This window comes from Patagioenas fasciata, chromosome 8 (genome assembly GCF_037038585.1).
Source record: "Patagioenas fasciata isolate bPatFas1 chromosome 8, bPatFas1.hap1, whole genome shotgun sequence".
Taxonomy (NCBI): Eukaryota; Metazoa; Chordata; class Aves; order Columbiformes; family Columbidae; genus Patagioenas; species Patagioenas fasciata.
Genome location: NC_092527.1, coordinates 27083912 through 27106489, shown reverse-complemented (window position 1 = coordinate 27106489; position 22578 = coordinate 27083912). Strand labels below are relative to the sequence as shown.

Genomic DNA, 22578 nt, shown 5'->3' with positions numbered 1-22578 from the left:
CTGTGAGCAATACCTTGGTTTCTGAAATGGCTGTTTCCTGGACTGCTGAGCTTCCAGCCAGACAATCGTTGCTTGTTTTCTGAGGAAGGGTCAGTCATTTTCAGTAGTCATTGAACTGTACGGCAGACTCTATTGTAAGTCTTCTTAGAGAAGGAGGTGGGGGAAAAGAGGGTAATGTTTTCAGCTTCTTTTTCTGCTTCCAGAAAACACATTTTATTCCTCAGGCTTCTAAAACAGCGTTCTCTGCTTCTGTCTTACCTCCTCATAATTGCAAAAATAAAGCCACACTGTGCTCTCATTTATGTGAAAAAGTTACAGCTGGTGTCTCTGCCACTTTCAAGTTCCCTTTTGTTTCTCTGTGCCAGAATTTTACCAAATACTTTTTTTTTTTCGTTTTTTTTTTTTTTGGCTTTTTTTTTGAGAAGCTAAAACTTGAGTCTGAGAGCTTGTTCATTTACTGCAAAGGCACAAAAAGTGTGAAGCCTCAACTAATGTGATTTCTGACTTCTGGACTAAGTGGAAAAAATACCTCAGACTTACAGTGCTGCTTTTTCGCTACTTTTCTGTAACAAATAAGCATGATTGCAGCAAACAGAGCTTTTAGAATAGTATCTCTGGCATCTCTTTAAATACTTCTTGTTTCTTAGAGGAAGTGCAATACCAGTCCCATCCGGTTGAAGATCAACCTTGTCTACTCTGGAGAACAGGCAGTTTATCTTACCTGTCAATAATACTTCTCCAGTGGACAATATTTTTCTAATACCCCAACACTGCTCTTTAATGTTGTGTGCTTTACTGCTAGTAAGCATTACTAAAAATACTTGCTTGCTTTTGTCTGGCTACTGCAATGTATCTTGTGAGGGTTTTCCTAGTAATTTTTATAGTTTTGCATGCCATAAATAAATATTTTTCACTTCAAGTTTGAGTGGGGATCTTTTATTTCTCTAACCAATTTCATTCCAATCAGGTATGTCTCATCTCTAATGCTTTTAAATGTTTCTCTGTGATTCGAATGCCATGGCCTTTACATTAGAAGGGTTAACAAGAACCTGGCATATACACATTTGTTTTCTGTTAATCATTCATACCCGGTCAAGCATCAGAAGTGAAAAACCGTGTAGGTAGAGAATGACACTTAAACACTGGGGAAATAATACTTGGAGGAAGGAAAAGTTGTCAATTCTCATAACAGTACTTACTAAGAAAAAAAGAATGAAAATCTTGCTTGCTTCAGCTGTTTAAAATATGCCACCATTATGTTCATAAAATCTTGTACATTGGCATAGTCCGAATGCTATGAAAAGTTTGGTCTTACAGTTCTGGTAACAACAATGAAATAAATGAAAGATCTGTTAAATAACCTTTGCAGCACTGAAGAAAAAACATCACTTTTTCAACGAGCAAGGCTTAAAATGCAATCTTTTTGGCATAAAACAAAATGTCACCAGTATGTAGCTATAGGCAATAATCATTCATGTGGCTTTTCCATATTTTCTGTCGAAATTTCTGTGCTGTGGAAAACATTTCCTTACTTTAAAAACTGGATTAGGTAATTGCTGTTACGAAAAAGTCTAGAACGTGAAGAAAAAATTCAGGAAGAGGCAGCGGATTATAATTTTGTTTGCTCTTTGGGGCAAATTCATTTGGTGATAAATGTTTTATGTCAGTATTACAATCCTGTTAAGGCTTTAAATGAAGTGGACTTGAGGCCACACAGATGCTGAACACTTGCCTTGAGCTTGCTTTGCTAGAATGTCTGAATAGATGATTAAGAAGCAATGCATGCTACAGGTGTTTGCACTAAAAATTTTAATCATCAGTTTTCCAGCACTTCAGATTTTTTTTTTTCTTGGTGACTGATTGGGATTTTTTTGGAATTGTAGGAAATAGTAATAGCCATGAATCAGAGACTTGCATGTTAGAAAACAAAACAACCAAACCTCAGACAGATACCTAAAAAAGGGAAATTTACACTTGTATGTTTACCAAAACATAAACAGACTCAGTGAAATTTGAAAGTACACTTTGTTACATACCCGCTTTGAGGCTTAAATAAAAATTGCTTTATAACCTTAGGTTGAGAAGTTTTTTGTTTTTTCCTGTGGAAGCTGTTTTAACTAAATTCCATGTGTTTTTCATCACAGATGTAAATGTGTGATGAAACGTATCTTACTGTGTACCTCGACTAGATTGGATGTTAGAAGGTCATGTCCCCAGCAGGTCGGAACTCTCAGTCTTCCAATGAAGTCTTCCAGAATTCTCTCCTTCTGTTATAGAACAATGAGCATTTGGAATAATTAGGACACTAGAAGGATGACCTTATCAGGTATTTTTTAGGAATAAAAATAATCTTTTGACATGGTCACGGTGCAGAGAGACTTGACTTACAGTGAGACAATAGCAATGCAGTTAATTATGAGTATCACAGAACAACTAGCATATAAATACTAGCTAGCAATATTAATATTTAATCTTTCTTTAGGATGCTTGCCGGAGAGAAACAATGAGAGTATACATTTAAATAAAATTCACCAGTCTGTAACCAGACTGTATCTTTTTTTTTTTTCCTCCTGATTTGGGTTTGTTTGCCCATCCTGTGGATGGCAGTGGTTCTCACTTCTGCTAAGATTCGCTTTTCCCACATCCTTTTTTCTTCTGAAACAGAATTTCAGTTTCTGGTGCCTTTTCATCCTCTTTTTTTGTTGTCTATCATTGACACTTTCTAATTGCTTGAACTTTCGCTGCTGCTTGTAGGGCTTATTCCTACTTTCTTGCTGTGCTTAAATCTTTCTGTCATTTCTTCCTTTAGGGAGCTTGGATATCCAAGAAGTGATGAGAAATACCTTTCAGCTTTCTGCTGTACAACTAACTTCAGTCTCCAGTGTAGTGAGAAATGCTTCTTCCCCTTGCTAGGTATTCATCACCTTCTCCTGAAGTGAGAGGTGATTTGTATATGCAATAGAGGAAGTTCATCTTTCTTCACTGCAGCTTTTAGAGCCTCTAGGGACACAAACTTCAAGAGGAGGGATTCTCTTATAGAGAAACATGTGGCAGTGGTGTGTACTTATTACAAAAATATTCTCAAATTCCAAAACCCTCTTAAAGCTCTAGTTGGTCTGTGGAATTTCTCTTTTGATGTCTCTCCAATCATGTCAGTTGTGCAGGGTGAATTTGAAGATTTGTCTGCTGCTTTCATTGTAAGGTGTTTGTGAGCAAAGACATTGGAGGTACGTGAGGACCAAGATGCGGTGGAGAGGGAAGTGCAGCCCTGTTCAGACACAGTAATCAGTTAACAGCTTCTGAAGATCTGTCTTGAATGTTCTCTAGAATAATTCAATCTTTTTGAATATCTGACCTCTTCCTTCCTACTGTGTAATTAATGTCTTTTTATCAGACAATTCAGGAGCTTAGTTCTCTAGATATAGTGAAGAAGCACATTAGTGAATGGAACAGGATGCTGGCAATAGCAAAATTCAAGAATGAAGCTTAACTTTATTATCTGGCTTCAAATCTGTCTGTTCCAAAGTTACTAATTTTTGCTGTGTTCCTCAGTAGAGAATAGGAGAAAAAAAGCACCAAATTCATTTTTGTGGGTTAGTTGTAGGCAGAAGATAAAACATTATAAGTAAATCAAAATATGTTTGATGGCACATCTTGTTAAAAATTAATAGCTTATCTGGTTCACCTTGATGGAATATTTAAATACTGCGATCCCAAAGTATTACCTTCTTTGAGAAGGTCTTCTGGTAAAAATTAAATTTTCAACGAAGTTTCAGATGCAGAAATTAATGTAGTTCCTTTTCTCCTCCCCATAGATTGCAGGAAAATAATTTCTGTTTGTTGGTCTCAATGAAAGTTAATGCAGTATTGTGTTTACATAGTTTATGATAGACTTCAGTGAGGCACTATTTGAACTCTATTTCATAGCCAGGATTATGAAAAATTGGCTGCAGTACATGACAGTGCAGAGATCGATTTGGCAAATGTAATGTTGTACTATTGTGTGTGAGAGACCCTTAGTCTGTTTAGATTTTACAAACATTGACTGGGATATGAAGGTGTCTCTGAAAACAACAGAACAGTTCAGAGGTTTCAATTTTTATTTCTGTCTTGTGTGTTCTGGTTTTGTTTTGTTTATTTTTCCGGAGTTAATCCTGAATTGCATGTGGTATTTCTTTTCCCCAAGATGGCCTAAAGCTGACATTTAGAAATGGTTTAATACCTTAGGGCTGCATACGCAACAGAAAATGTGCTGTGCTGTTTTTTAAAACAGTTGGATGAGTCTGCTCTAACCCAGAGGTTTCTACCTACAGTGAATATTTTACTGTTCCTTTGGTAGCTGAATGGAGATTGTAAAGTCCAGCTGATGTCAAGAGGCACTAGTAGTGATAAGCTCTTCTATTAGCACAACTTGATGGGGAAGGTGTCTGTGCAGCACTATCAGTGTCAAGTTACTACATTCACCAAAAAAAAAAAATCGCAAAATGTAAAACATGGATTGTCTGAAGAACAGTAAGTTTCCATGGAGCAATATCTTTGTCGCATTAATGTATTATGTCATGGATCAAACGCTAAACTGATAGCCAGAAAAACAAATGCTGTCGCTACAATTGAACATCCAGTGTTTAAAAAAAAGAACATGCTTGGACTTCTAATAAATCTGTCATTAATTCTGTCAGTATTGTGACCATCTTTCACAGAAGAACAAGAAATGTTGATGGAATCTTTAAGGTAAGACTTGCAATACAACTGTCAGGGTAAATCAGGATTTGAATGTGGGATTTTTTTTGTCAGTGGTGATCATTTGGATTTTTCTGTTTTCAAGTCCAGGTGGTGTCTCTACAATTATGTGTCATCTTTGGCATTTTTAGAGAGTCTTTCCTTAGTATGATAAGAAAGAGCTTCCAAACAGCCTACTTTTCCTGAAACACTTCTATTCTTGCTGAAATCTCACCTTTGTTATGCAATTAAGAAACTACTGGTTTGTCTATACAGCCAACTTCCAATGCTTTTTCCGTAAGAAGTATTAGTAATTCATTACTGGCAAGTGCAATTAATACCTTAATGCTTTTTAGGTGACAGTGTTGTACATTAGGATTTACTTTTTCACTGTGTCAGTAGACATTTTTGGTTTGTGATGATTTTTATTAACTTTCTGCATCCTCACCTTTTCTTTTTCTTTTCTTTCCAGTGGATCTCTCTAAAACTCCTGTTGTCCTGGTACGGTAAACCTCTGAAAGACTATGAACTCTGGGCTCTGTGTCATGAGTGTTTATGTGCTCTGCAGACTTGCATAGATTATCCAGGTATTATATTAACTATCTTGAAATATTTTCTTAGTTATTTATGTTCTCTTTATTAATGTTTTCTTTATTCTGTGAATAAAAATGTCTCTACTTTCATTTTGTGTACAGAAAAAATAATAGGTAGTATCTTTTAAATTGTTACTTCAAATTTTGACTCAATTTGGAATTTTCTTCCATATATAGAAGAATGTCTGCTTTTCTCTTCATTCTGAGTTTTGGTGGCTTTTGCAGGGGAAACAAATCTTTATGATTTCAAGCAATGAAACATATTTTATGTTTAGACACTTTGGGGATGGAGAAACTGTACTGTGACTTTTAAGAAAAGCACTTGGGATTTGTCTCTTGAAAGCAGGAGGAAATAAGTTTTATATGTATGTAGACATAAAGCTTCCACTCTTGCCTGAATTTCTTTGTGACAAGTGATTCCTGACATATTTTTGACAATACAGGGCTTTGTCAGTTTAAAGTGCCCAGGGACATAACTCCTTCCACATTCCCTATGCTTCAGTTTATAGAAGAATTATCAGAAGTCAACTTCTGAGAGAGGAACGGTGACCTGTGCTTTGACAGAATTGGGATATGTTGTATATGACTCGGGAGAAGACCACCCTAAATTTCCATAGGCATTCTGAATGTTGGTTTAGCTTATACTAATAATAAATCCATAGCAGTTCTGATAAACAGAGCAGAGGTTCCCACCACCACCTTTTCCTTTTTCTTGATTTAAAAAGACTGCTTTTGAGGGGTTGGACAGGGATGAGTTTGAGGTCTGTAACTGAATGTATACAACTGGGTAATAAGGTACAGAAAACTTACTGCACCTCTTCAATTTTCAGCTTCAGCTATTTTATTTTTTATGATATAAAACTGTTAAAGAGGAAATGGCCCTTAGAGATTTCTGCGCACTTTTAGGAATGTTACCCTTAACACTTAAGTATTTGATATACCTTGCAATAAAAGGATTATTTCAGCCTCATACCATGTTCCTAATGTTTGTGAAGGTTACAACTGCACATAAAGGCTCAGATTCTAGTTTAATATGCCTAGCCAGTCTCTGTTACCATACTAAGATGCACCTGGAATGTGTAAGTCTTCAAAATACTAAAGACTGAATTGTGATCTGAACCTTACATAGCCTGTAAAAGTGAACGTAATGGTACAAACCACTAAATGGAACGCACCTTACTTCAAATTCCGTATTTGACAAGTAAAGCTACCTTGAAGTTGACTATTGTGTTCAGATATAAAATATTTCTGAGAGGATTCTCTGCCTGTTCTGGGAGTAGTTGTGCATTGTGGAATGACTTACAGTGGGTTTACTCCTTCAGTGCCCACACACACACATGAAGTTCTCTCAGCATTCCTTTTGAATAATATTAAAGTGAAGCTGATATCATATAAAGCATTTGTTAAAATATCCTTGTCTTAACACTGGTAGAATAAGATTGGTAGCTGGTAAGTCATAGTTAAATATATGAAATGTGGAATAAACTGGATTGTTTATTATTTATTCACTTAGCCTTTTCCTCCAAATCCTTCCTTGATTACACCTCTTTCATTATCCTAAATGGGAATTATCTGGGTAAGAAAACATACCACAAAGCTATCCTCTTCATGTATTTTTTTTAATTCAGTCCTGCTACAAAAGTTGTTTGTACCCTCCTTTGAGATTTTACTTATTTCCCCTCCTCTTATCAGGGGATATTGCTTATGGGCACTTTAGATAACACAGGTGAGAATTCTCTGCTGTGCTGAACTCCTTGAGATCTGGTTTGCCTGAACTTTGTTGCAGATTCAGGGCCAGGGGCGTTAACTCTTGAGAAGCAAAGACAGTGAGTGTGAAGGGTTCTCGGGAGCTGCCTCTGCAGAAATAACTAGTAAAGGTTCCTGTTCAGGAAAGCTTTGCTTTTCAAGACACATGTTCGGGTCCAGCTTAAATATTATTGAGGGTAGTAGGCAAACCCTTATTTACGCTAGGCACAGTGAACAACTTAATGGCTTTAGATGTGTTTTGTACAGGTAACTACAAAAGCAAAAGGGTGATATTTTTTTCTGTATTTTTCTCTCTTAGACCTCTTCAAGGTATTATTTAATAATAAATTAGTATTTGCTTTACTTAGGCCTCATTAGTATTTTATTTAATAAATAATAAATTTAGTATTTTAACCTCTTGTTTTATTTGGTATAAGAATCTATTCTCCAAGTACTCTGATTTTAATCAAAAAACAGCGTATTTCATGTTAGTATACAAAGGAAGGACTACACAGCTAGCCAATTGGCTTATTATATTGAGACATGTTAAATTACAGTGTGCTTTGAAGATATCAAACAGACAGACACAGTCCTACCACAAGATTTTCATCATTGAATTTGTATAGTGTGACCTCATGACCTTAATGTTAAATTCCTGAAGACCTCAGATCATTTCGAATAGTTTTAGAAGTCAATTATTTCTTTCCTAACTATGGGAAATTTCAGGGCTTTCCAAATCCCAATCTACATAACATTTCTTCAGTGAGAGTGCGTGATTCTAAGCATTTGTATCGTATCCCATCTAGAGGAGTTCTTGATCTGGCCACGTATGTCTCAGTGTCTCCAGATAATGACCCTGTATTTTGGTGAGGTTGGAGGAGGGAAGAGTGAGAGATAAAACACTTAGGATAAATCTACTATCTTTTATTTTTAACTGATGAGAAGACTAGACTACATCTAGATGTCTTTTTTTTTCCTTTGTTCTTTCCTTGGCCTTCCTTTTCAATACTGGATGTAAATAGAATGAGCTTCCAGTATTCTAAGCCCTTTTACTTATTGTGGTCCTTTATTTTTTCTTCCACTTTCTTGTCTTTGTTCTGCAGGAATTGCTTTGGGTGATTATGCATCTATTGTCACTTTATTGGGTATTGTCTGTTCCAGCGTTAGTATTACTGAAAGCGTAATTTATTGAAGCGTACATGCTGACATTTCAAATTATTTTTAAAATTAATTATTTTTATTAGTGTCATAGTTATAAGAACAGATATTTATTATGGCTTGCCCTTTTGTGGCTTGTTTTGCAGTGGTCTTATGTTTGGACTCCGTGCTGATTGACTGCCATGGAAGTGTCCTCTTTGCTGCTCCAAAAGCTGAAGGTAAACTGATACATTGCATGCTCTGCTTCAATTTCTTCTAGAGGGGAGTGAAGAGGAAAGCAAATATCTTACCTTTTGTTTCTGGTTTCTTTTCTCATTTAGAATCTTGTGATATGTTTTATTTAGCTCCTGAAATTGAAGAAGAGGATGTAGATACTGAGAAGGTAATGTGGTAGGTTATGTAGGTTGCTATGCATTTATCAAAGGATAATTATATCCCTCTGCTGCTTGGAGAAGAAAGCTAAAGTCTTCTGAGATTCTGATGTTTCTCATTTCTCCCAATATTTCTTGTTATCTGTGGGTTTTTTAATATATTGATCTCCCATAAATTAATTGCTTCTAAAAAATGCAAATAATAGAAATAATTTTGCCTTCTAAAATTTGTTGCTTGCCAAAAATCTGTTATTCAAAAATTTTCTGTGAAGCTTAATTATCCTCAGTTTGTTAGCAGTGAGACAGACTTCTGAGTCATGTTTTCACGTTCTAGAGGTCACACTAAGGTCAGTATTTTTTACTTTCTAGGCTAAAGCTCAAACATTATTCTCATTTGGAAGACTGGATAAAAAAAATCACTGTCAGCATATTATTACTATGGAAACGTTATGAATTATGTCTTTTACCAGTACAGTTATCCTACAGTTTTTTGCTCTAGGTATAAGCCACGAGGAGCTGTCAGACCAAAGGTTATAAAAATATTAATAAATAGCAGGTATTTGTCTCCCCTGCAACTGCATCTGAATTGCAGGCTGTACAACACTGATCTTAAGAGTCAGGAAGACGGAATTTACGATACCTTTCTATCATGTAACAAGAAAAGAGGTTAGCTAATATGTACCTTGTGCCCCCTTGAGTCCTTTAAAATTAGACATAGCAGTCATGAATCACAAAAAACCAATCATTAATAACCTACTATAGACAGAGTTTGACTTTCTGTAAAATTATCTGTAACTAGAAAATTATTATATATCATCTTTAGAGTTGTTCTTTCTTCTTAAACTGCTTTGATCCAACATGCAGTTTTTCAAAGGTTTCAAAAGCTTAAACTAACCCTGAAATATAATACAGCAGTTTCACCAGACAGTATAAATTAATAATCCTACAGTCTTTATGCTGTATTCTTTTTCTTTAGAATATGTGGGGTAATCTTTTTTTCCTTATTTTTCTACAGCATTATATATAGAATAAGCTAACTGGGTTTTTTGGCTTTTTTTTCTGGTATTTGTATAACTTTTTGGTTGTTATTAACATTTAGTTAGAATTATGGTATGGAAATAAAGACTGTGTGTTGCCAGTCATAGCAACTGTACTAGCACAATAAAAGGAATTTTTTTTGATTAGTATGCTGGATTGCATGGCAAGTTTTTCCTAAATAAATAAAGTTAGGTTAAATTTGTGATCCCATTGAGCTCTTGGAATTCTGAGCATAAGGCTTTTTGTTTGTTTGTTTTGGTGGAATTGCTTTCTTCTATTTCAAATACTTTGTACCTTTTAGTAGCTTTTGTTCGACAGTTCAAATGGTTCACAGGTCATTGTCTTTATAGTGAACTTCCTCATTATGTCATGTTTATTGCTGTTCACTTTGCTCAAAAGAGTATTAGAGAATGTTGTTTTACACGACCACATTATTTAGTACTGTGCTTAGATTTCTGTCCCCGGAGCATTTTTTATATCTTTCAGAGGCGATGTGAAAAAACATGGTGTTTTACCTGTGTCAGAATTGCATTTGTAGCACATGCTAACATATGTAAACTCTGCATTAAGTAGTCTGAATCAGGCTCTGTCTGAAAATTGTAATTCTTCAAATAAAACAAGAAAGCTTGTGAAGATCAAGTACTTTTCAAGGTCCCTCATCATGGCAACTGCAGTTGATCTAGCTGCAGGTAGCACAATAATTGCTGAAATAGATATACAGTACTTCATTCTTCTGATAGGTGTAATCTCTATAAAATACAACTCATACTGCCTAGCTTTTAATTACTGTGTGCCATTTACTGCTGAATTATGGTGACCTTTTTTAAGTAAATTGCAGCTGTCCAGGTTTTATAGTAGAACTCTAAGGCTTGTAGCAATCTAAATTTTTATATGAGAAAGGAATTCTTCAAAATTATTCTAAAACCCACCCTTTTTCCTGAATAGTTTTCCTAGACAAAGCATAAGGAAAATCATGTCTGTTGCTCCAACAGTGGAATTTTAGCTACTATTATTGGTCCTGCATGTGTAACAACTGGTGTTTGAAATGGGCTGTGATTTTCAGCAGTGTCTTCAAAAGCCAAATGTGATCTGTACTTTGCAAGCTCAAGTCATTAATTTTTTTTTTGGGAGAATGACAGGAATTTTGGGATAATTAGCTGGAATTAGTTTTGAGGTGAAAGCTTGTTTTGGTCTGTTTACATCTTTTCTGTCTCCTATGGTATTCTAATAGGTCTGCATTTATGGTGTTGCTGCAGTTCTCTGGATGGCTGCAAAATACAGTGTTCCACCAAGCCACAAACTAGCATTGCCAAGAAGATTTAAAAAATTTCTTCTGGATATGGCAAGAAAAAACCCTGAAGAAAGACCTTCTCTAGCTGATGCAATTAAGGTTACTAGAGTTAAGCAATTTTATGTGAAATTTAGTTGTGTCTAAAGTCTTATTTTAGTGATCTGAATGTCAAAATATTAATTTATTTTTTGTGATAGACTGATATCTAATTAAATGATAACCAGTCACCTTGGGGTTTGTTTTTTATAAAGCTACCTCCCGAGGGACATGGAGGGGTGTGTTTTTAATTTACATTGAAATCAATAAGGTGCTTAGAATAGGTTCATAATACTTCCTAAACTTATATTGCTTCTAATTGACTATTTATCTTGACTTTGTCCTTGTCCAAGAATACCTCACTTGATTGAAAACTTATTTACTAACTGAAAATTATTATTATTTTTTTCTTTTTAGACATGCTATTGTTATTTACTTGAACAAGGTATGAACAGCAAAAACGTTTTGTCATTGTTGAACAAAACTGTCTTTAAGGTAAGAGTGCCACCTTTTTTAATTATCTGCATTTTTTCAATTAGTTCTGTAAATTGTATTCAGTAATATTTTTCCCTATATTAGATTTGTTCTTTTTTTAATTATTATTACTATTTTTTTATTGGCAAGTAGTCTTTAAGTATTGCTGTTTTCTAGTTCTTACTGTTGGAGTGGTCTCTCCCAAGAATCTGTGCCCTCATTCCACCATCCACATGTGTCAGGGCTCAGAAATAAGCAGCAGCAGTTACTTTCGTTTACAACCCCTCTTATCAGAATGGAAATCATTAAAATGTAATTGTTGTGTTCTGCTGATTTCTCAAATCTGTAGATACAATGCACACAGCATCCAGTCAATCCATGGAATTGGCTTTGTTCAAAACTTTGATGGCCCACAAGTTCTGATTTGAAACAGAGGGTTACCAAGATTTCTAAACAGTTCTACCAGTCCTTAGAGTTTTGTGTGTCATTTGTTTTAATTCTCTGTCTCAGCATCACTAAGTTCCTGCCTTGCGTATCACAGAAACTGAAAATCCTGAAGTTATAGGTTTATCTGGGGTTGGGAATTGTTTTTTTCTTTGTTGGTTTGGTTTTTATTTTTTAAGTAATGTACTGAGCAGAATTTAAATAAATTAAATTCTAATAAATTCAGTTTGAACTTCAATTTGTATTGTTAGGCTGTTGAGAAAGAAGTAATTTCTTCTCAAGATCATGTTGCTTTTGAATTTAAACATCAAAGCCATGGAATGGACCCTTCAGAGTCAAGTCTAGGTAAGCAATCAGGCTCTTTGACGTATTTACCTTGGTTTAGTATTCTCTAGATCAGTTGTCCATGTAAGATTTGCTCAACCATGTACAAAACTTTTTTCTGTCTAAATTGATTGTTATTTACCTTACATTTATATTTTACGTATTCATCTTCGTGTTTTTTTGTTTTTTAGGATTTGTGCCGATTACCAGTGACAGTAAACTTGTAGCAGTTAAAGGACCAGTACCATGCCAGATTTCTCTAAATTGCGAAAAAGCTACATTACCTGTTGCATTCACCTCTCCTGCAACTCACTTTAAGCCTATTATTCTGCAGCAAAATGCAAATATAACTAAGTTAGTATATCCTAAAGCAGAGTAAGCTAAACTTTACACTTCATTGTTAAATCTACTTGAATTGTCTCAAAACAATTTTATTCCTTTTCAGAGAGGTTTCCACACCAGTTTCTGAGGAATTCAAGAAAGATAAAAGAAAAGAAAAACATGTGGACCATAATGAATCAAGATATATAGAAGACTCTGAAAGCTGTGCTACTGAGGACACAGATGTTGAAACTGCACCTGAAATACCTGGGTGTGATTTGCAAGTTCCAGATCACTCATCACAGATATCTTCAGAAGAGCAAAAGTCAGGCAATGCATTTACTTCTATGATTACATTACCATCACCATCCGATTCTTCACATATTCTACAAGCAAAGAATATTTTGTCTGAAGTTCCTTCAAACTCCTTAGCTTGCCCTACATCACCTAGTTTTCTTCACATAAATAACATAATTCTCAAAAAGGACTCAGAGAAAAGGGTTTTGACATTTGTGCCAGTACATTTAGCTGTGTCAGAGAAAATACCAAATAAACCTCTTCGTTCAAGAATTGCTTATGATTGCTATCAGAGTTTGCCAGTGCTACTTTCAAGTACTATTGCAAGTTATAAAAGGGGCACACAAGCAGAAAATGATGCCTCCCTTTGCCAAGTGCAAAACTGTGAGACTGCTAATACACAGAACATGTTTGATAAAAGTAACCAAGGTATTCAAGCCAACTGCCAAGAAATAGTGTGTGCTGACAGTGTAAACAGTATTTTCACTGACCAAGAACACATACCATGTACCTCAGTGAATCAAGATAACTCTCATCTCTCTAGTGTTGAAGTCTTCCCCCACCAGAACAGCACAAGTGACGCTTTATTACAGCAAGTGGTTCATCTTATACAAGAGGAGTTTGCATTTGATGGCTATCTAGAAAATGGAGTTGAAGTTTTTGACATGGGTATGTACATTTTCTTCTATATATTATCATTGATCTGTGAGCATATTATTAGAAATTACTTTTTTCCCTCTCTTTTGTTTCGTTTGTTTCTTTTTTTTTTTTTTTTTTTTTTTAAACAAGGTAACTTCATTTTAGGCTTAAAGGAAGTTAAGTTTGGCATATTCTCTGATACAATTTGTGAGAAGTTTTGTGACCTCTACTGGGATGAAAAATTACTGGAGAATCTCTATCAGGTAGTAAATGGAGAAAGACCTTCACATTTATGGTAGGTGTTTTTCAACTTTTTCCTTCTTACAGTTCAGTATAATGCTTTTCTCCTTACTTCCTATAAGCAGGAACCAGATATCCTGCTTCTTCTCAGATAGCTTTACTTGTTTCCTGCCAGCTGTTAATTTCCTGGTCTCTCAGATACTTCATGGTCTTCCCCATAGCACATAGTGCTAAATGACTTAGCAGAAAATATTTTCGATTAAGCTTGTCTGTAACTCCATCTTAGGATAGCTGAATTAATGGAGATCTAATTTTGATGAGTGTTATTTTCAACCATTAGTGTGATGTAGAGCTTCACAGTCATGTTAGAAAGAGGCTGTTTAATCAGAAGTGAAATATATTGTTCTTAGTGTTCAGTTTCCTTATTCTGTTTGAGTTTAGTTATTTATATCTATTCATACCTAAGAACAAGGAAATTAATTTAGCTTTGCTAGAAATGTTTTACTTAACTGATCTAGTTTGACTAAGTGTTCCTCCTGGCAATCTTTCTGAAGTAGCCTGTTAAGTGAGAAAACACCAGCTTAATTTCTCATTTTTACTATTTCATCTTCAAGGCATATTTACCTGAAAAATAATAAAAACGTTTTATTGCAGCCTCCAAATGTAGCATACCTATAAAAACTTCTTACTGAGGGCTATTGTAAACAGTAATCAATTTATATATGGATGGTTATGGATGTTTTCTTTGTCACAGTCTGGAACTAAAAACTGGAAGTTTTGAGAAAGCAGCTTGGCAGGTACTTGTAGAAAAATTTCAGTATTAAGAGAGATATTATCTCAACAGCAAGCTTCAGAGAGAACAAACTAAGACCTCCAGATATCAGACCCTGATATGCTAGTTTATTTCCTGTTTGGATTGGGATTTTTAAGGAGTCACTGAAAACTGGTTGGAGGTTAGGCTCCTAGTTCCCCAGAGTTGAATGTGGCAAGCAGGGCAAACAACCTGTTGCAGCTGAATTACTGAGATATATGAAGAGGTCATCCTCTACATGAACTTTTGTTACGAAATTTTTGAAAGCAGGAGTGAAAAGGAAATCATCACAGAATCACAGAATGTCAGGGATTGGAAGGGACCTCGAAAGATCATCCAGTCCAATCCCCCTGCCGGAGCAGGAACACCCAGATGAGGTTACACAGGAATGTGTCCAGGCGGGTCTTGAATGCCTCCAGAGTAGGAGACTCCACAACCCCCCTGGGCAACCTGTTCCAATGTTCTGTTACCCTTACTGAGGAGAAGTTTCTTCTCAAATTTAAGTGGAACCTCTTGTGTTCCAGTTTGAACCCATTACCCCTTGTCCTACCATTGGTTGTCACCGAGAAGAGCCTGGCTCCATCCTCGTGACGCTCACCTTTTATATATTTGTAAACATTAATGAGATCACCCCTCAGTCTCCTCTCCTCCAAGCTAAAGAGACCCAGCTCCCTCAGCCTTTCCTCATAAAGGAGATGCTCCACTCCCTTAATCGTCTTTGTTGCCCTGCGCTGGACCCTCTCCAGCGGTTCCCTGTCCTTCTTGAACTGAGGGGCCCAGAACTGGACACAATATACCAGATGTGGTCTCACCATGGCAGAGTAGAGGGGCAGGAGAACCTCTCTCGACCTACTAACCACCCCCCTTCTAACACACCCCAGGATGCCATTGGCCTTCCTGGCCACAGGGGCACAGTGCTGGCTCATGGTCATCCTGCTGTCCACCAGGACCCCCAGGTCCCTTTCCCCTATGCTGCTCTCTAATAGGTCATTCCCCAACTTATACTGGAACCTGGGGTTGTTCCTACCCAGATGAAAGACTCTACACTTCCGCTTGTTATATTTCATTAAATTTTTCCCCACCCAAGTCTCCAGCCTGTCCAGGTCTCACTGAATGGCAGCACAACCTTCTGGCGTGTCGGCCACTCCTCCCAGCTTGGTGTCATCAGCAAACTTGCTGATAGTACCCTCTGTTCCTTCGACCAAATCGTTGATGAATATATTGAATAATATAGGCCCCAGTACTGGCCCCTGAGGCACTCCACTACATACAGGCCTCCAACTGGACTCCACCCCGTTGACCATGAAATCATTGACAATTTATTATCCAGTGTAAAAATACAAGTCTAGGTTTTAGATCATGCACAAGAACTGCCTCAGAATATCTCCGAGACATGGCTTACTTAACATTCTTTAGACAGAGAATATAGCAGTTTTTAATTAACTTCTTTGAGTTAAAATTATGATTATTCTTGTTAGGGATGACTTAGACTGTTATCCAGAGGTTGAATCCTGAGTGAAAAACCCATTACAGTAATTTTCAGTCTAAGTTGTGCCTGGAGTTATGCCTCCTGTTTGTGTGTGTTCTGATAATTCTGTTGGAAAATCTCTGTATCTTACTCAAGTGTGCTTTAGTGTCCATTTGAACCCTTTTATTTCTTGTAAAATAACAACTGAAGCTGAACATGCAAGTTTCAGGAGGTAGATAAATGCCATAAAGCCCTTCATATACATGGTAGTAATTTGTGAGAACTCATTTTACTGATGTAAATATAAAAGGATGTAAAATATTACTTTTTCCTAATCCTCTTACATTTTCAGCATAACTGAGGGGGGTGATTCAAAGTGTGGCAATGTATTCCAAGATCTGAAGAAATCTGATAGCTTTTTGGCAAGCAGCAATCAGACAGAAGGTGAGAAGGGACTTCATGTTTCTAGATCTTTGTGTATGCTAGGAACCAATGACTCAAGTTTTAAGAGATTGGCACTTTGTGTTTTCAGGAAAACATTCATCTGGGCACTTATGAACATTATCGGTGAATCTAAACTTAATCAGTGCCTTGGGGACCTTTTATAAGCAGCTCACATATGACCAGTTTCAATGAGTGGGATGCCTGTTTCATTTACTTAGGTTTATTTACACAGATGTGTCTGTTGAAAAACTCCAAAATCCTAACTGCTACATGTGGTTTTCTTGTATTCATCCAATAGAAGCTCTACTGGCGCTCTTCAAAGTAGAGGGAGGGAAGGGAAAGGACAATCACATTGAGTCAGCTCTGTGCAGTGTAACAAGCGTAGCTAGGCAGAGAGCGAGAGCTTCAGAAAATGCTTATGACTCTGTAGGTGTTACTGAAGAAGTTGAGAATTGATTGAAAGATGCCCCTTCAATGATCTGGTCCTTCTTCATCATTTATCAGAATTAAAACAAAACTAGGCAGAAAAATAAAATTTATTAAACCAAAAATATTACATTGTCAATAAATTTATTTACAAATTCTGTGAAGGGAATTGTCTGGAAATCTAGGAACTTAATTTATTTTGCATTTACATAAGCATTTTTAACTATCAGAATGGTTTTCACAAATAGGAAAAAAAGTGGTCCTCTCCTGGGAATTCTTCAACTTCCCTATTTTATCCACCGATGTGCCTTTTTAAAGGTAGATAGCAAAGTGATCAGGAGGTCAAATGATTTGTTAATCAATACAATTTTGCCTTTTGATCACTATTTCAGGGCAATCATTGAGGTTATATTAGTGGATTGTTTATTTGTATTTCTTCAGTGTGAGTTTTGCATCTTCCCTGACAAACTTTGTGGTTGAAGGTTTACAAAATACTCCATCTTTCAGTAGCTGAAATCAAAACTGAGCTTGGACTGGTAAATACCATTATTACAGAAAAAACATTGCCCTTTCTAGGTTTGGTGTATTCATGGACAGCTTGTATGTGGTTGCTGTTGTAGCAGTTTCATTTTTTTTCAAGGTAGTTCAGCCAAGTTTTGACATTTGAACTTGGTTACTTCTCTGTTTTGGGTAAAGTCAAACTGGGTGTTCTTTAAAGAATTACTTATATGCCCTACATTGTTAACTTTTATGGCAAAACATAGATTTGTAAGTTTGCACTTGACTGCTGTCATGCTATGTTATAGTTTTCCATTTTGGCTCAGAATGACTGCAAATGTAAAGCCAGACTTTTTCATGGGGTATGTGACTTCTTTGCACCAGTAATTCAGGTCTGTTTGACTCAAGGTGCCATGTCTAAGCCCTGGAAATTTGCTCAAGTGAAAAGGGAGACTTCTGGCAGGCGTAAAAGCTCCTGTCAGCATCATACCAACCTTTCACTGTCACCTCAATCCCTTAAGGTTGGTAGTAACCATTATAATAACTGCAAAGAAGTCCCATCATAGCTCAAGGGAGTTAGTCCTGTAGGAGCAGAAGGTTTAGCATCTATGTCTGCTTTGGCGGTATCGAGTATTTTTTCCCCTCTATGTATGGACTAAAAGCTTCAAGAATTATAAATGGGAAAAAGCATCAAGAGCTAAGCTTTTTACTAATGTGTGCACAGATCTGACATATTTAACTTTTGTTTTGAAGTTTCCATACTATGCTTGGTTTAAATGCTTGTTGTATATACACAGAATGTATTTTGTAATTTTCAGAAATGTTTCGACCAAAGCTTAATAATTCTGAAATGTCTTTAGCCTTTATAATTTTGCAACATGTAGTTGAGAAAAAAAGCACGGACCCAAAATAACCACGTAACACCACTGTTTGAGAGCATAGGTGGTCTCATAACTCGATTTTCTGTGTGTACTGTTTAAGTTCAACAAAGCATGCATCACAGCACATGACCATTATTTCTTTTCCCTCCATACACTTTCTTTAGGAGAAGGGGAAGCAACCTTTGACATGAAGGCTGAGTCTATGAATTCATCAGTAGCTGAAATGGATTTTGATGAGTCACCTTCAGACAATTTTAAAAAAGAATTGAGGCTACAGAATAATATTCACATGAAGAGAGGGCAACAACGTTTACAAAGCAGTGACTGTGGCATTAGTCCAGGCTTTGCAGAAGAAAGTATAGAACCAGAGGAAGAGACCATGATAAAGGCAGCTGGAAACAGTTACCTTGTGTCTCCCAGTCTACCTGACTTTCATGGCTGTAGTCCTGGTTGGAGCAGTGCATTTTATGGAGCTGAATGTTTTGATTCAGAAGTTCATAGATACATTAAAAATCTTGGAAAGCAGAAATCAAGTGATTCACAAAATATAGATGCTAAAAAAGTGGTGAGTACATTGATTTAAAATAATTATCTCTTTACTTGCTGGTTTCAAGTATTATATTTGTTGTGTCATAGTGAGTTGAAACCCTTTCTCTTCTTTTAAATTCTGACTCTTAAGTGTTTTAAAAACCTTAAGATTTGTGATGTCTTATCAATAAACCAGGGTGAGGGTAAGTATTCCAAAATAAAGTTCACTGACGTGAAATTGATAATCACTGACCTACAACCCATCTTCTCTTCCTGGAGCTGACTGGAAAAGTACCCTCTGCCATATGCACCAACCCCATGGTGGTAATATTACAGAAAAGAGCCAAGGATGGCTATGACTGGTGTGTGTCTGGGGCTCCCAAGAGGTCCTCCCTGTCATGTGCTCTAAGCCCTTTTCTTTGGTCAGCAGAATGGCAGCTATTTGCTCTTGGAGATGGCTGATTATCATTATGAGTGCAGCCTTGTACCTTTTAAGCAGTTTGGAGGCTATGGGAGAGCATGGACAGGGGAGCGGGTTGTTTTAGATTAGCAAGATCTTCCATTCTCATAAATATTGTGTTGGTCGTATTTACTGATTTTCTGCATTTGTGCATCTAGATATAAGAAGCATCAGTTTGTAAATATTTTTGTAAATATTTCAAGGCCAAAGCCACGGAGTAAAGATGATATATGACATTGTAGAAATCTATGTAGTTGGAGCTGATTCTTGGGAAGGAAATGGAAAAATTGAAGCAAATGAATTGTTAATGCTGGAAGACCTATTAGTATAGGGACACTTGGAATCTTTTTGTGTCCCTGAGAATGGATAGATGTCTACTTTGTGTGTACTTATTGTTTCTGCCAGATGTATGCTTAATAAAGATGAAACAGGAGTTGCACTGCTCTTGTGGATTTCCTTACTATGGGCAGTTAGTTGAATTTGTTGCTTTATTTTCAAGTGAGCATGACATAGTAGAACTGAACATCTGAGAACACAATCTAGACTTCTTTGTTTCCACATAGCCAGTTTAAGTCACAATTGATCTATTTACATGTGGGGTGTTTTTTAAGTACTGTGATGTCACTTCAGTTTTCAGTAAAAAAACCAACCAAACAACTATTTTTCTGTTATTAACAAATTAAAGCCTGAATCATTGAGAATGTTCTACTTTTTTGTTGGTGTTGTTCCTTACTGTTCAGGTGTAAGTCTGTAGGAAAAAATAGCAGGAGAAACTTCAGCTGCTATTGGTTTGTATAAAAATAAATAAAATAAAAAGTAAAAAATAAGAATTCAGGACTGTCACTCTCAAATTTACATCTACTCAAAAATTCATATTAGTATTTCTAATCCTATAGAGTTGTTTAATCCTGTGTAAGCATGACTACTAGAGAAAAATGGGCTTGCAAAATCTCCCTTCCTTGAAGGACTAATTCTTGACTGAGGAACAGATTTTCAAGAGCAAGGAGTTTTCATAAGCATCTAAATAGATTTTTCTGTTTCAATAGGCAGTCTTTTTTAATTAAAGATTATTACAGACTACTCAGCAACTTAGCTTGAATCGAAAAGATGAATCTTCTGAGTACTTAGCGATTGTTTTCTATATTTAACAGGCATATAACAAAAATGAAGCAAGATTTGTGGTGCTTACAGTCTGCTTTGGAATTTGCTTATGAAATTAATGCGCGCTATTATACATAGCTCCTATTTTCATTAATGTATAAGAACTTGGCAAACCTAACAATCATACAGTCATGAGGTATCTCTGTAGAAAATTATATTGTGTTTGTGCCCAGTACATTCCACTGGAGGAAGATTACTATTGATATGAAGTGCAGTTTGTTCAGTTTAGCAGTTAATAAACAATTCATTTAGAGGGCAAGAGAATGCACGTTCCAATAGCTGAAAAAGATGCATACTACTCTGAGGATAAATGAACTAATATTCCTTGTGCTACCTAAAATTAGTGTGAAATCTTAAGACCTGGACAAAAATTAGACTCTAATCTTATTCTAAGTAATGCAGGAATATCGTATGTGATTTGGACTGCATATGAAACAATGGACAAACAAGGATAATTATTTGCAGACAATAGAAGCTTGGTAGCATATAAAATGCCTTCCTAATTTGTGAGATCCCTTTGTGTCCAAGTTATAAGGAATACAATTATAAACTGTCATTTTCGATTATGAAGTCCAGTTCAGTTTGTATTCTGCTATTTTCTTCAGAGGAGAAGTTTAACAGAAGCTCAGTGCTCTTGTACAGCATAGAAATGTTTTGAATGGATTAATATGTGCAGAAATGCATATTCTGTGTTGCACTGTTTATATTAAAAAGGCAGGTATAAAATCTTAAAATATTTTTAATAATATAGCATTAAATACTCTTTGTTTTTTAATTCAAAATGATTTTAAGGTGTCTTGTTACTACAATTCAACAGAGGATAGTTTGAAAAATCAGTTACTTTTTGGTCTCATAACTATTTTGATTTCTTTCACTGCCATAGCATCAACAACTTTAATCTTCCTGCTGGTGTTGCTACAGCACTGGCTTTCTGTGAAACCCAGCTTTTTCCAAATGTGTTTAAAATAAAAGCTTATAGAATCATAATGCTCCATGTGCATTAATCTTGAACTTTTAACATGAGCAAAGAAAACCTTCCCAAAATCCTGCTGTTTTTCGGAACTCCATCAGTCGTGACAATTTCTGAAATAAACTATTAGCAATATTGTTGGAAAAAAGATGAACTGTTACAAGTTTTAACTGGTCAGTATATATAAGAAAGACAGGGAAAAATATTAAATGTAAATCTATTTTTTGCACTGTTGCACCCGTCAAGAAATTATTATTTTTAGCTGTAAGACAATCAACTATCAACATGTGGGTGATAAGCAGCTTCTTTCTGCTGTCTCTTTGCTGCCTGATTCATCAAACCAAACCCTACAAACCAACTGTGAAAAATGTATAGCATTATTTTAGTCTCCATACCAGCAGCTGGCAAAGACCAGCGCATATCTCATTTTGAACAATATGGATGTTACTGGTACTGTTGACAACAGTAGGATTTAACATTATAAATCCTTGTGTATTGTTGTGCTTGGATGTAGCCAACAGCTGCATGTGTTTTCAACTAGGTTTTTTTGAGAATATGCACATTTATACATTTATACTTGGAGTACTTGTTATTTAGAATATAAATGTCATCATTAATCATTGGCGTTTATGAAGCGTTAACACTGTTAATGCATAAACAATGAAGAAGAGCTGTGCAAATTTCAAGGGAATGATGCACTTGTCTGAACCAAATTACTGACCAAAACAAGAATAGACTCAATGTGAAAACTAACATGAGTTTTTTGCCAAAGTAGAAGCTCCAAAAAGTTAATTATGCTAGTTACCAATTTCTCACTGTAAAATCTAGTGACAAAAACACGTCTACCATATCCAGTCTAGGAGGACTATGAAGTCCAAAGGAAGGCTTCTAAGTGGCTGTTTTGAGCAGAAAGGTGATTTGAGTTGCTGGAGGAAAGTTCTGCCTCTCTTGCAAGGTAGAGCTGTTTGTCTCCACCATATCCTTCTTTGTTTAAATCATCTATTAACCAGATTTATTTCAGAAACTAGTTACTTGATTAACTGGAGTCTAGTTTTCGTTGTCTGGCAAGGATTACATCAACCTACTTTTTGCCCCATGTCTCTGACAGATTTTTTTAAAAGTCAGCAATAAAACTGAGCTGATTGTACAGCTTTGTGGTAACATGTGCTAAACCAGTGTTTAGGAGTTACTATTTCAAAGAGTGAGTGTTTAAAGATAGTTAGACGTTTGAGCTTGATTA

General features: G+C 36.0%; 1 protein-coding gene across 4 annotated transcripts in view; it reads left to right on the top strand.

Moving 5' to 3' along the window:
• KNDC1 (kinase non-catalytic C-lobe domain containing 1) overlaps nt 1-22578 on the top strand; it is a 63841-nt gene that overhangs the window by 27133 nt on the left and 14130 nt on the right. The window contains exons 7-17 of one of the 4 annotated variants that reach the window (XM_065843767.2): nt 5192-5306; nt 8363-8434; nt 8561-8598; nt 10857-11015; nt 11370-11447; nt 12122-12215; nt 12386-12548; nt 12640-13481; nt 13602-13746; nt 16323-16414; nt 18384-18784. In XM_065843767.2, coding sequence (XP_065699839.1) covers nt 5192-5306; nt 8363-8434; nt 8561-8598; nt 10857-11015; nt 11370-11447; nt 12122-12215; nt 12386-12548; nt 12640-13481; nt 13602-13746; nt 16323-16414; nt 18384-18784 — 2199 coding nt within the window. Of the gene's footprint in view, nt 1-5191; nt 5307-8362; nt 8435-8536; nt 8599-10856; nt 11016-11369; nt 11448-12121; nt 12216-12385; nt 12549-12639; nt 13482-13601; nt 13747-16322; nt 16415-18383; nt 18785-22578 lie in introns of those variants that run through there. The other 3 variants (XM_071812030.1, XM_065843766.2, XR_010651788.2) reach the window with 3 other exon arrangements.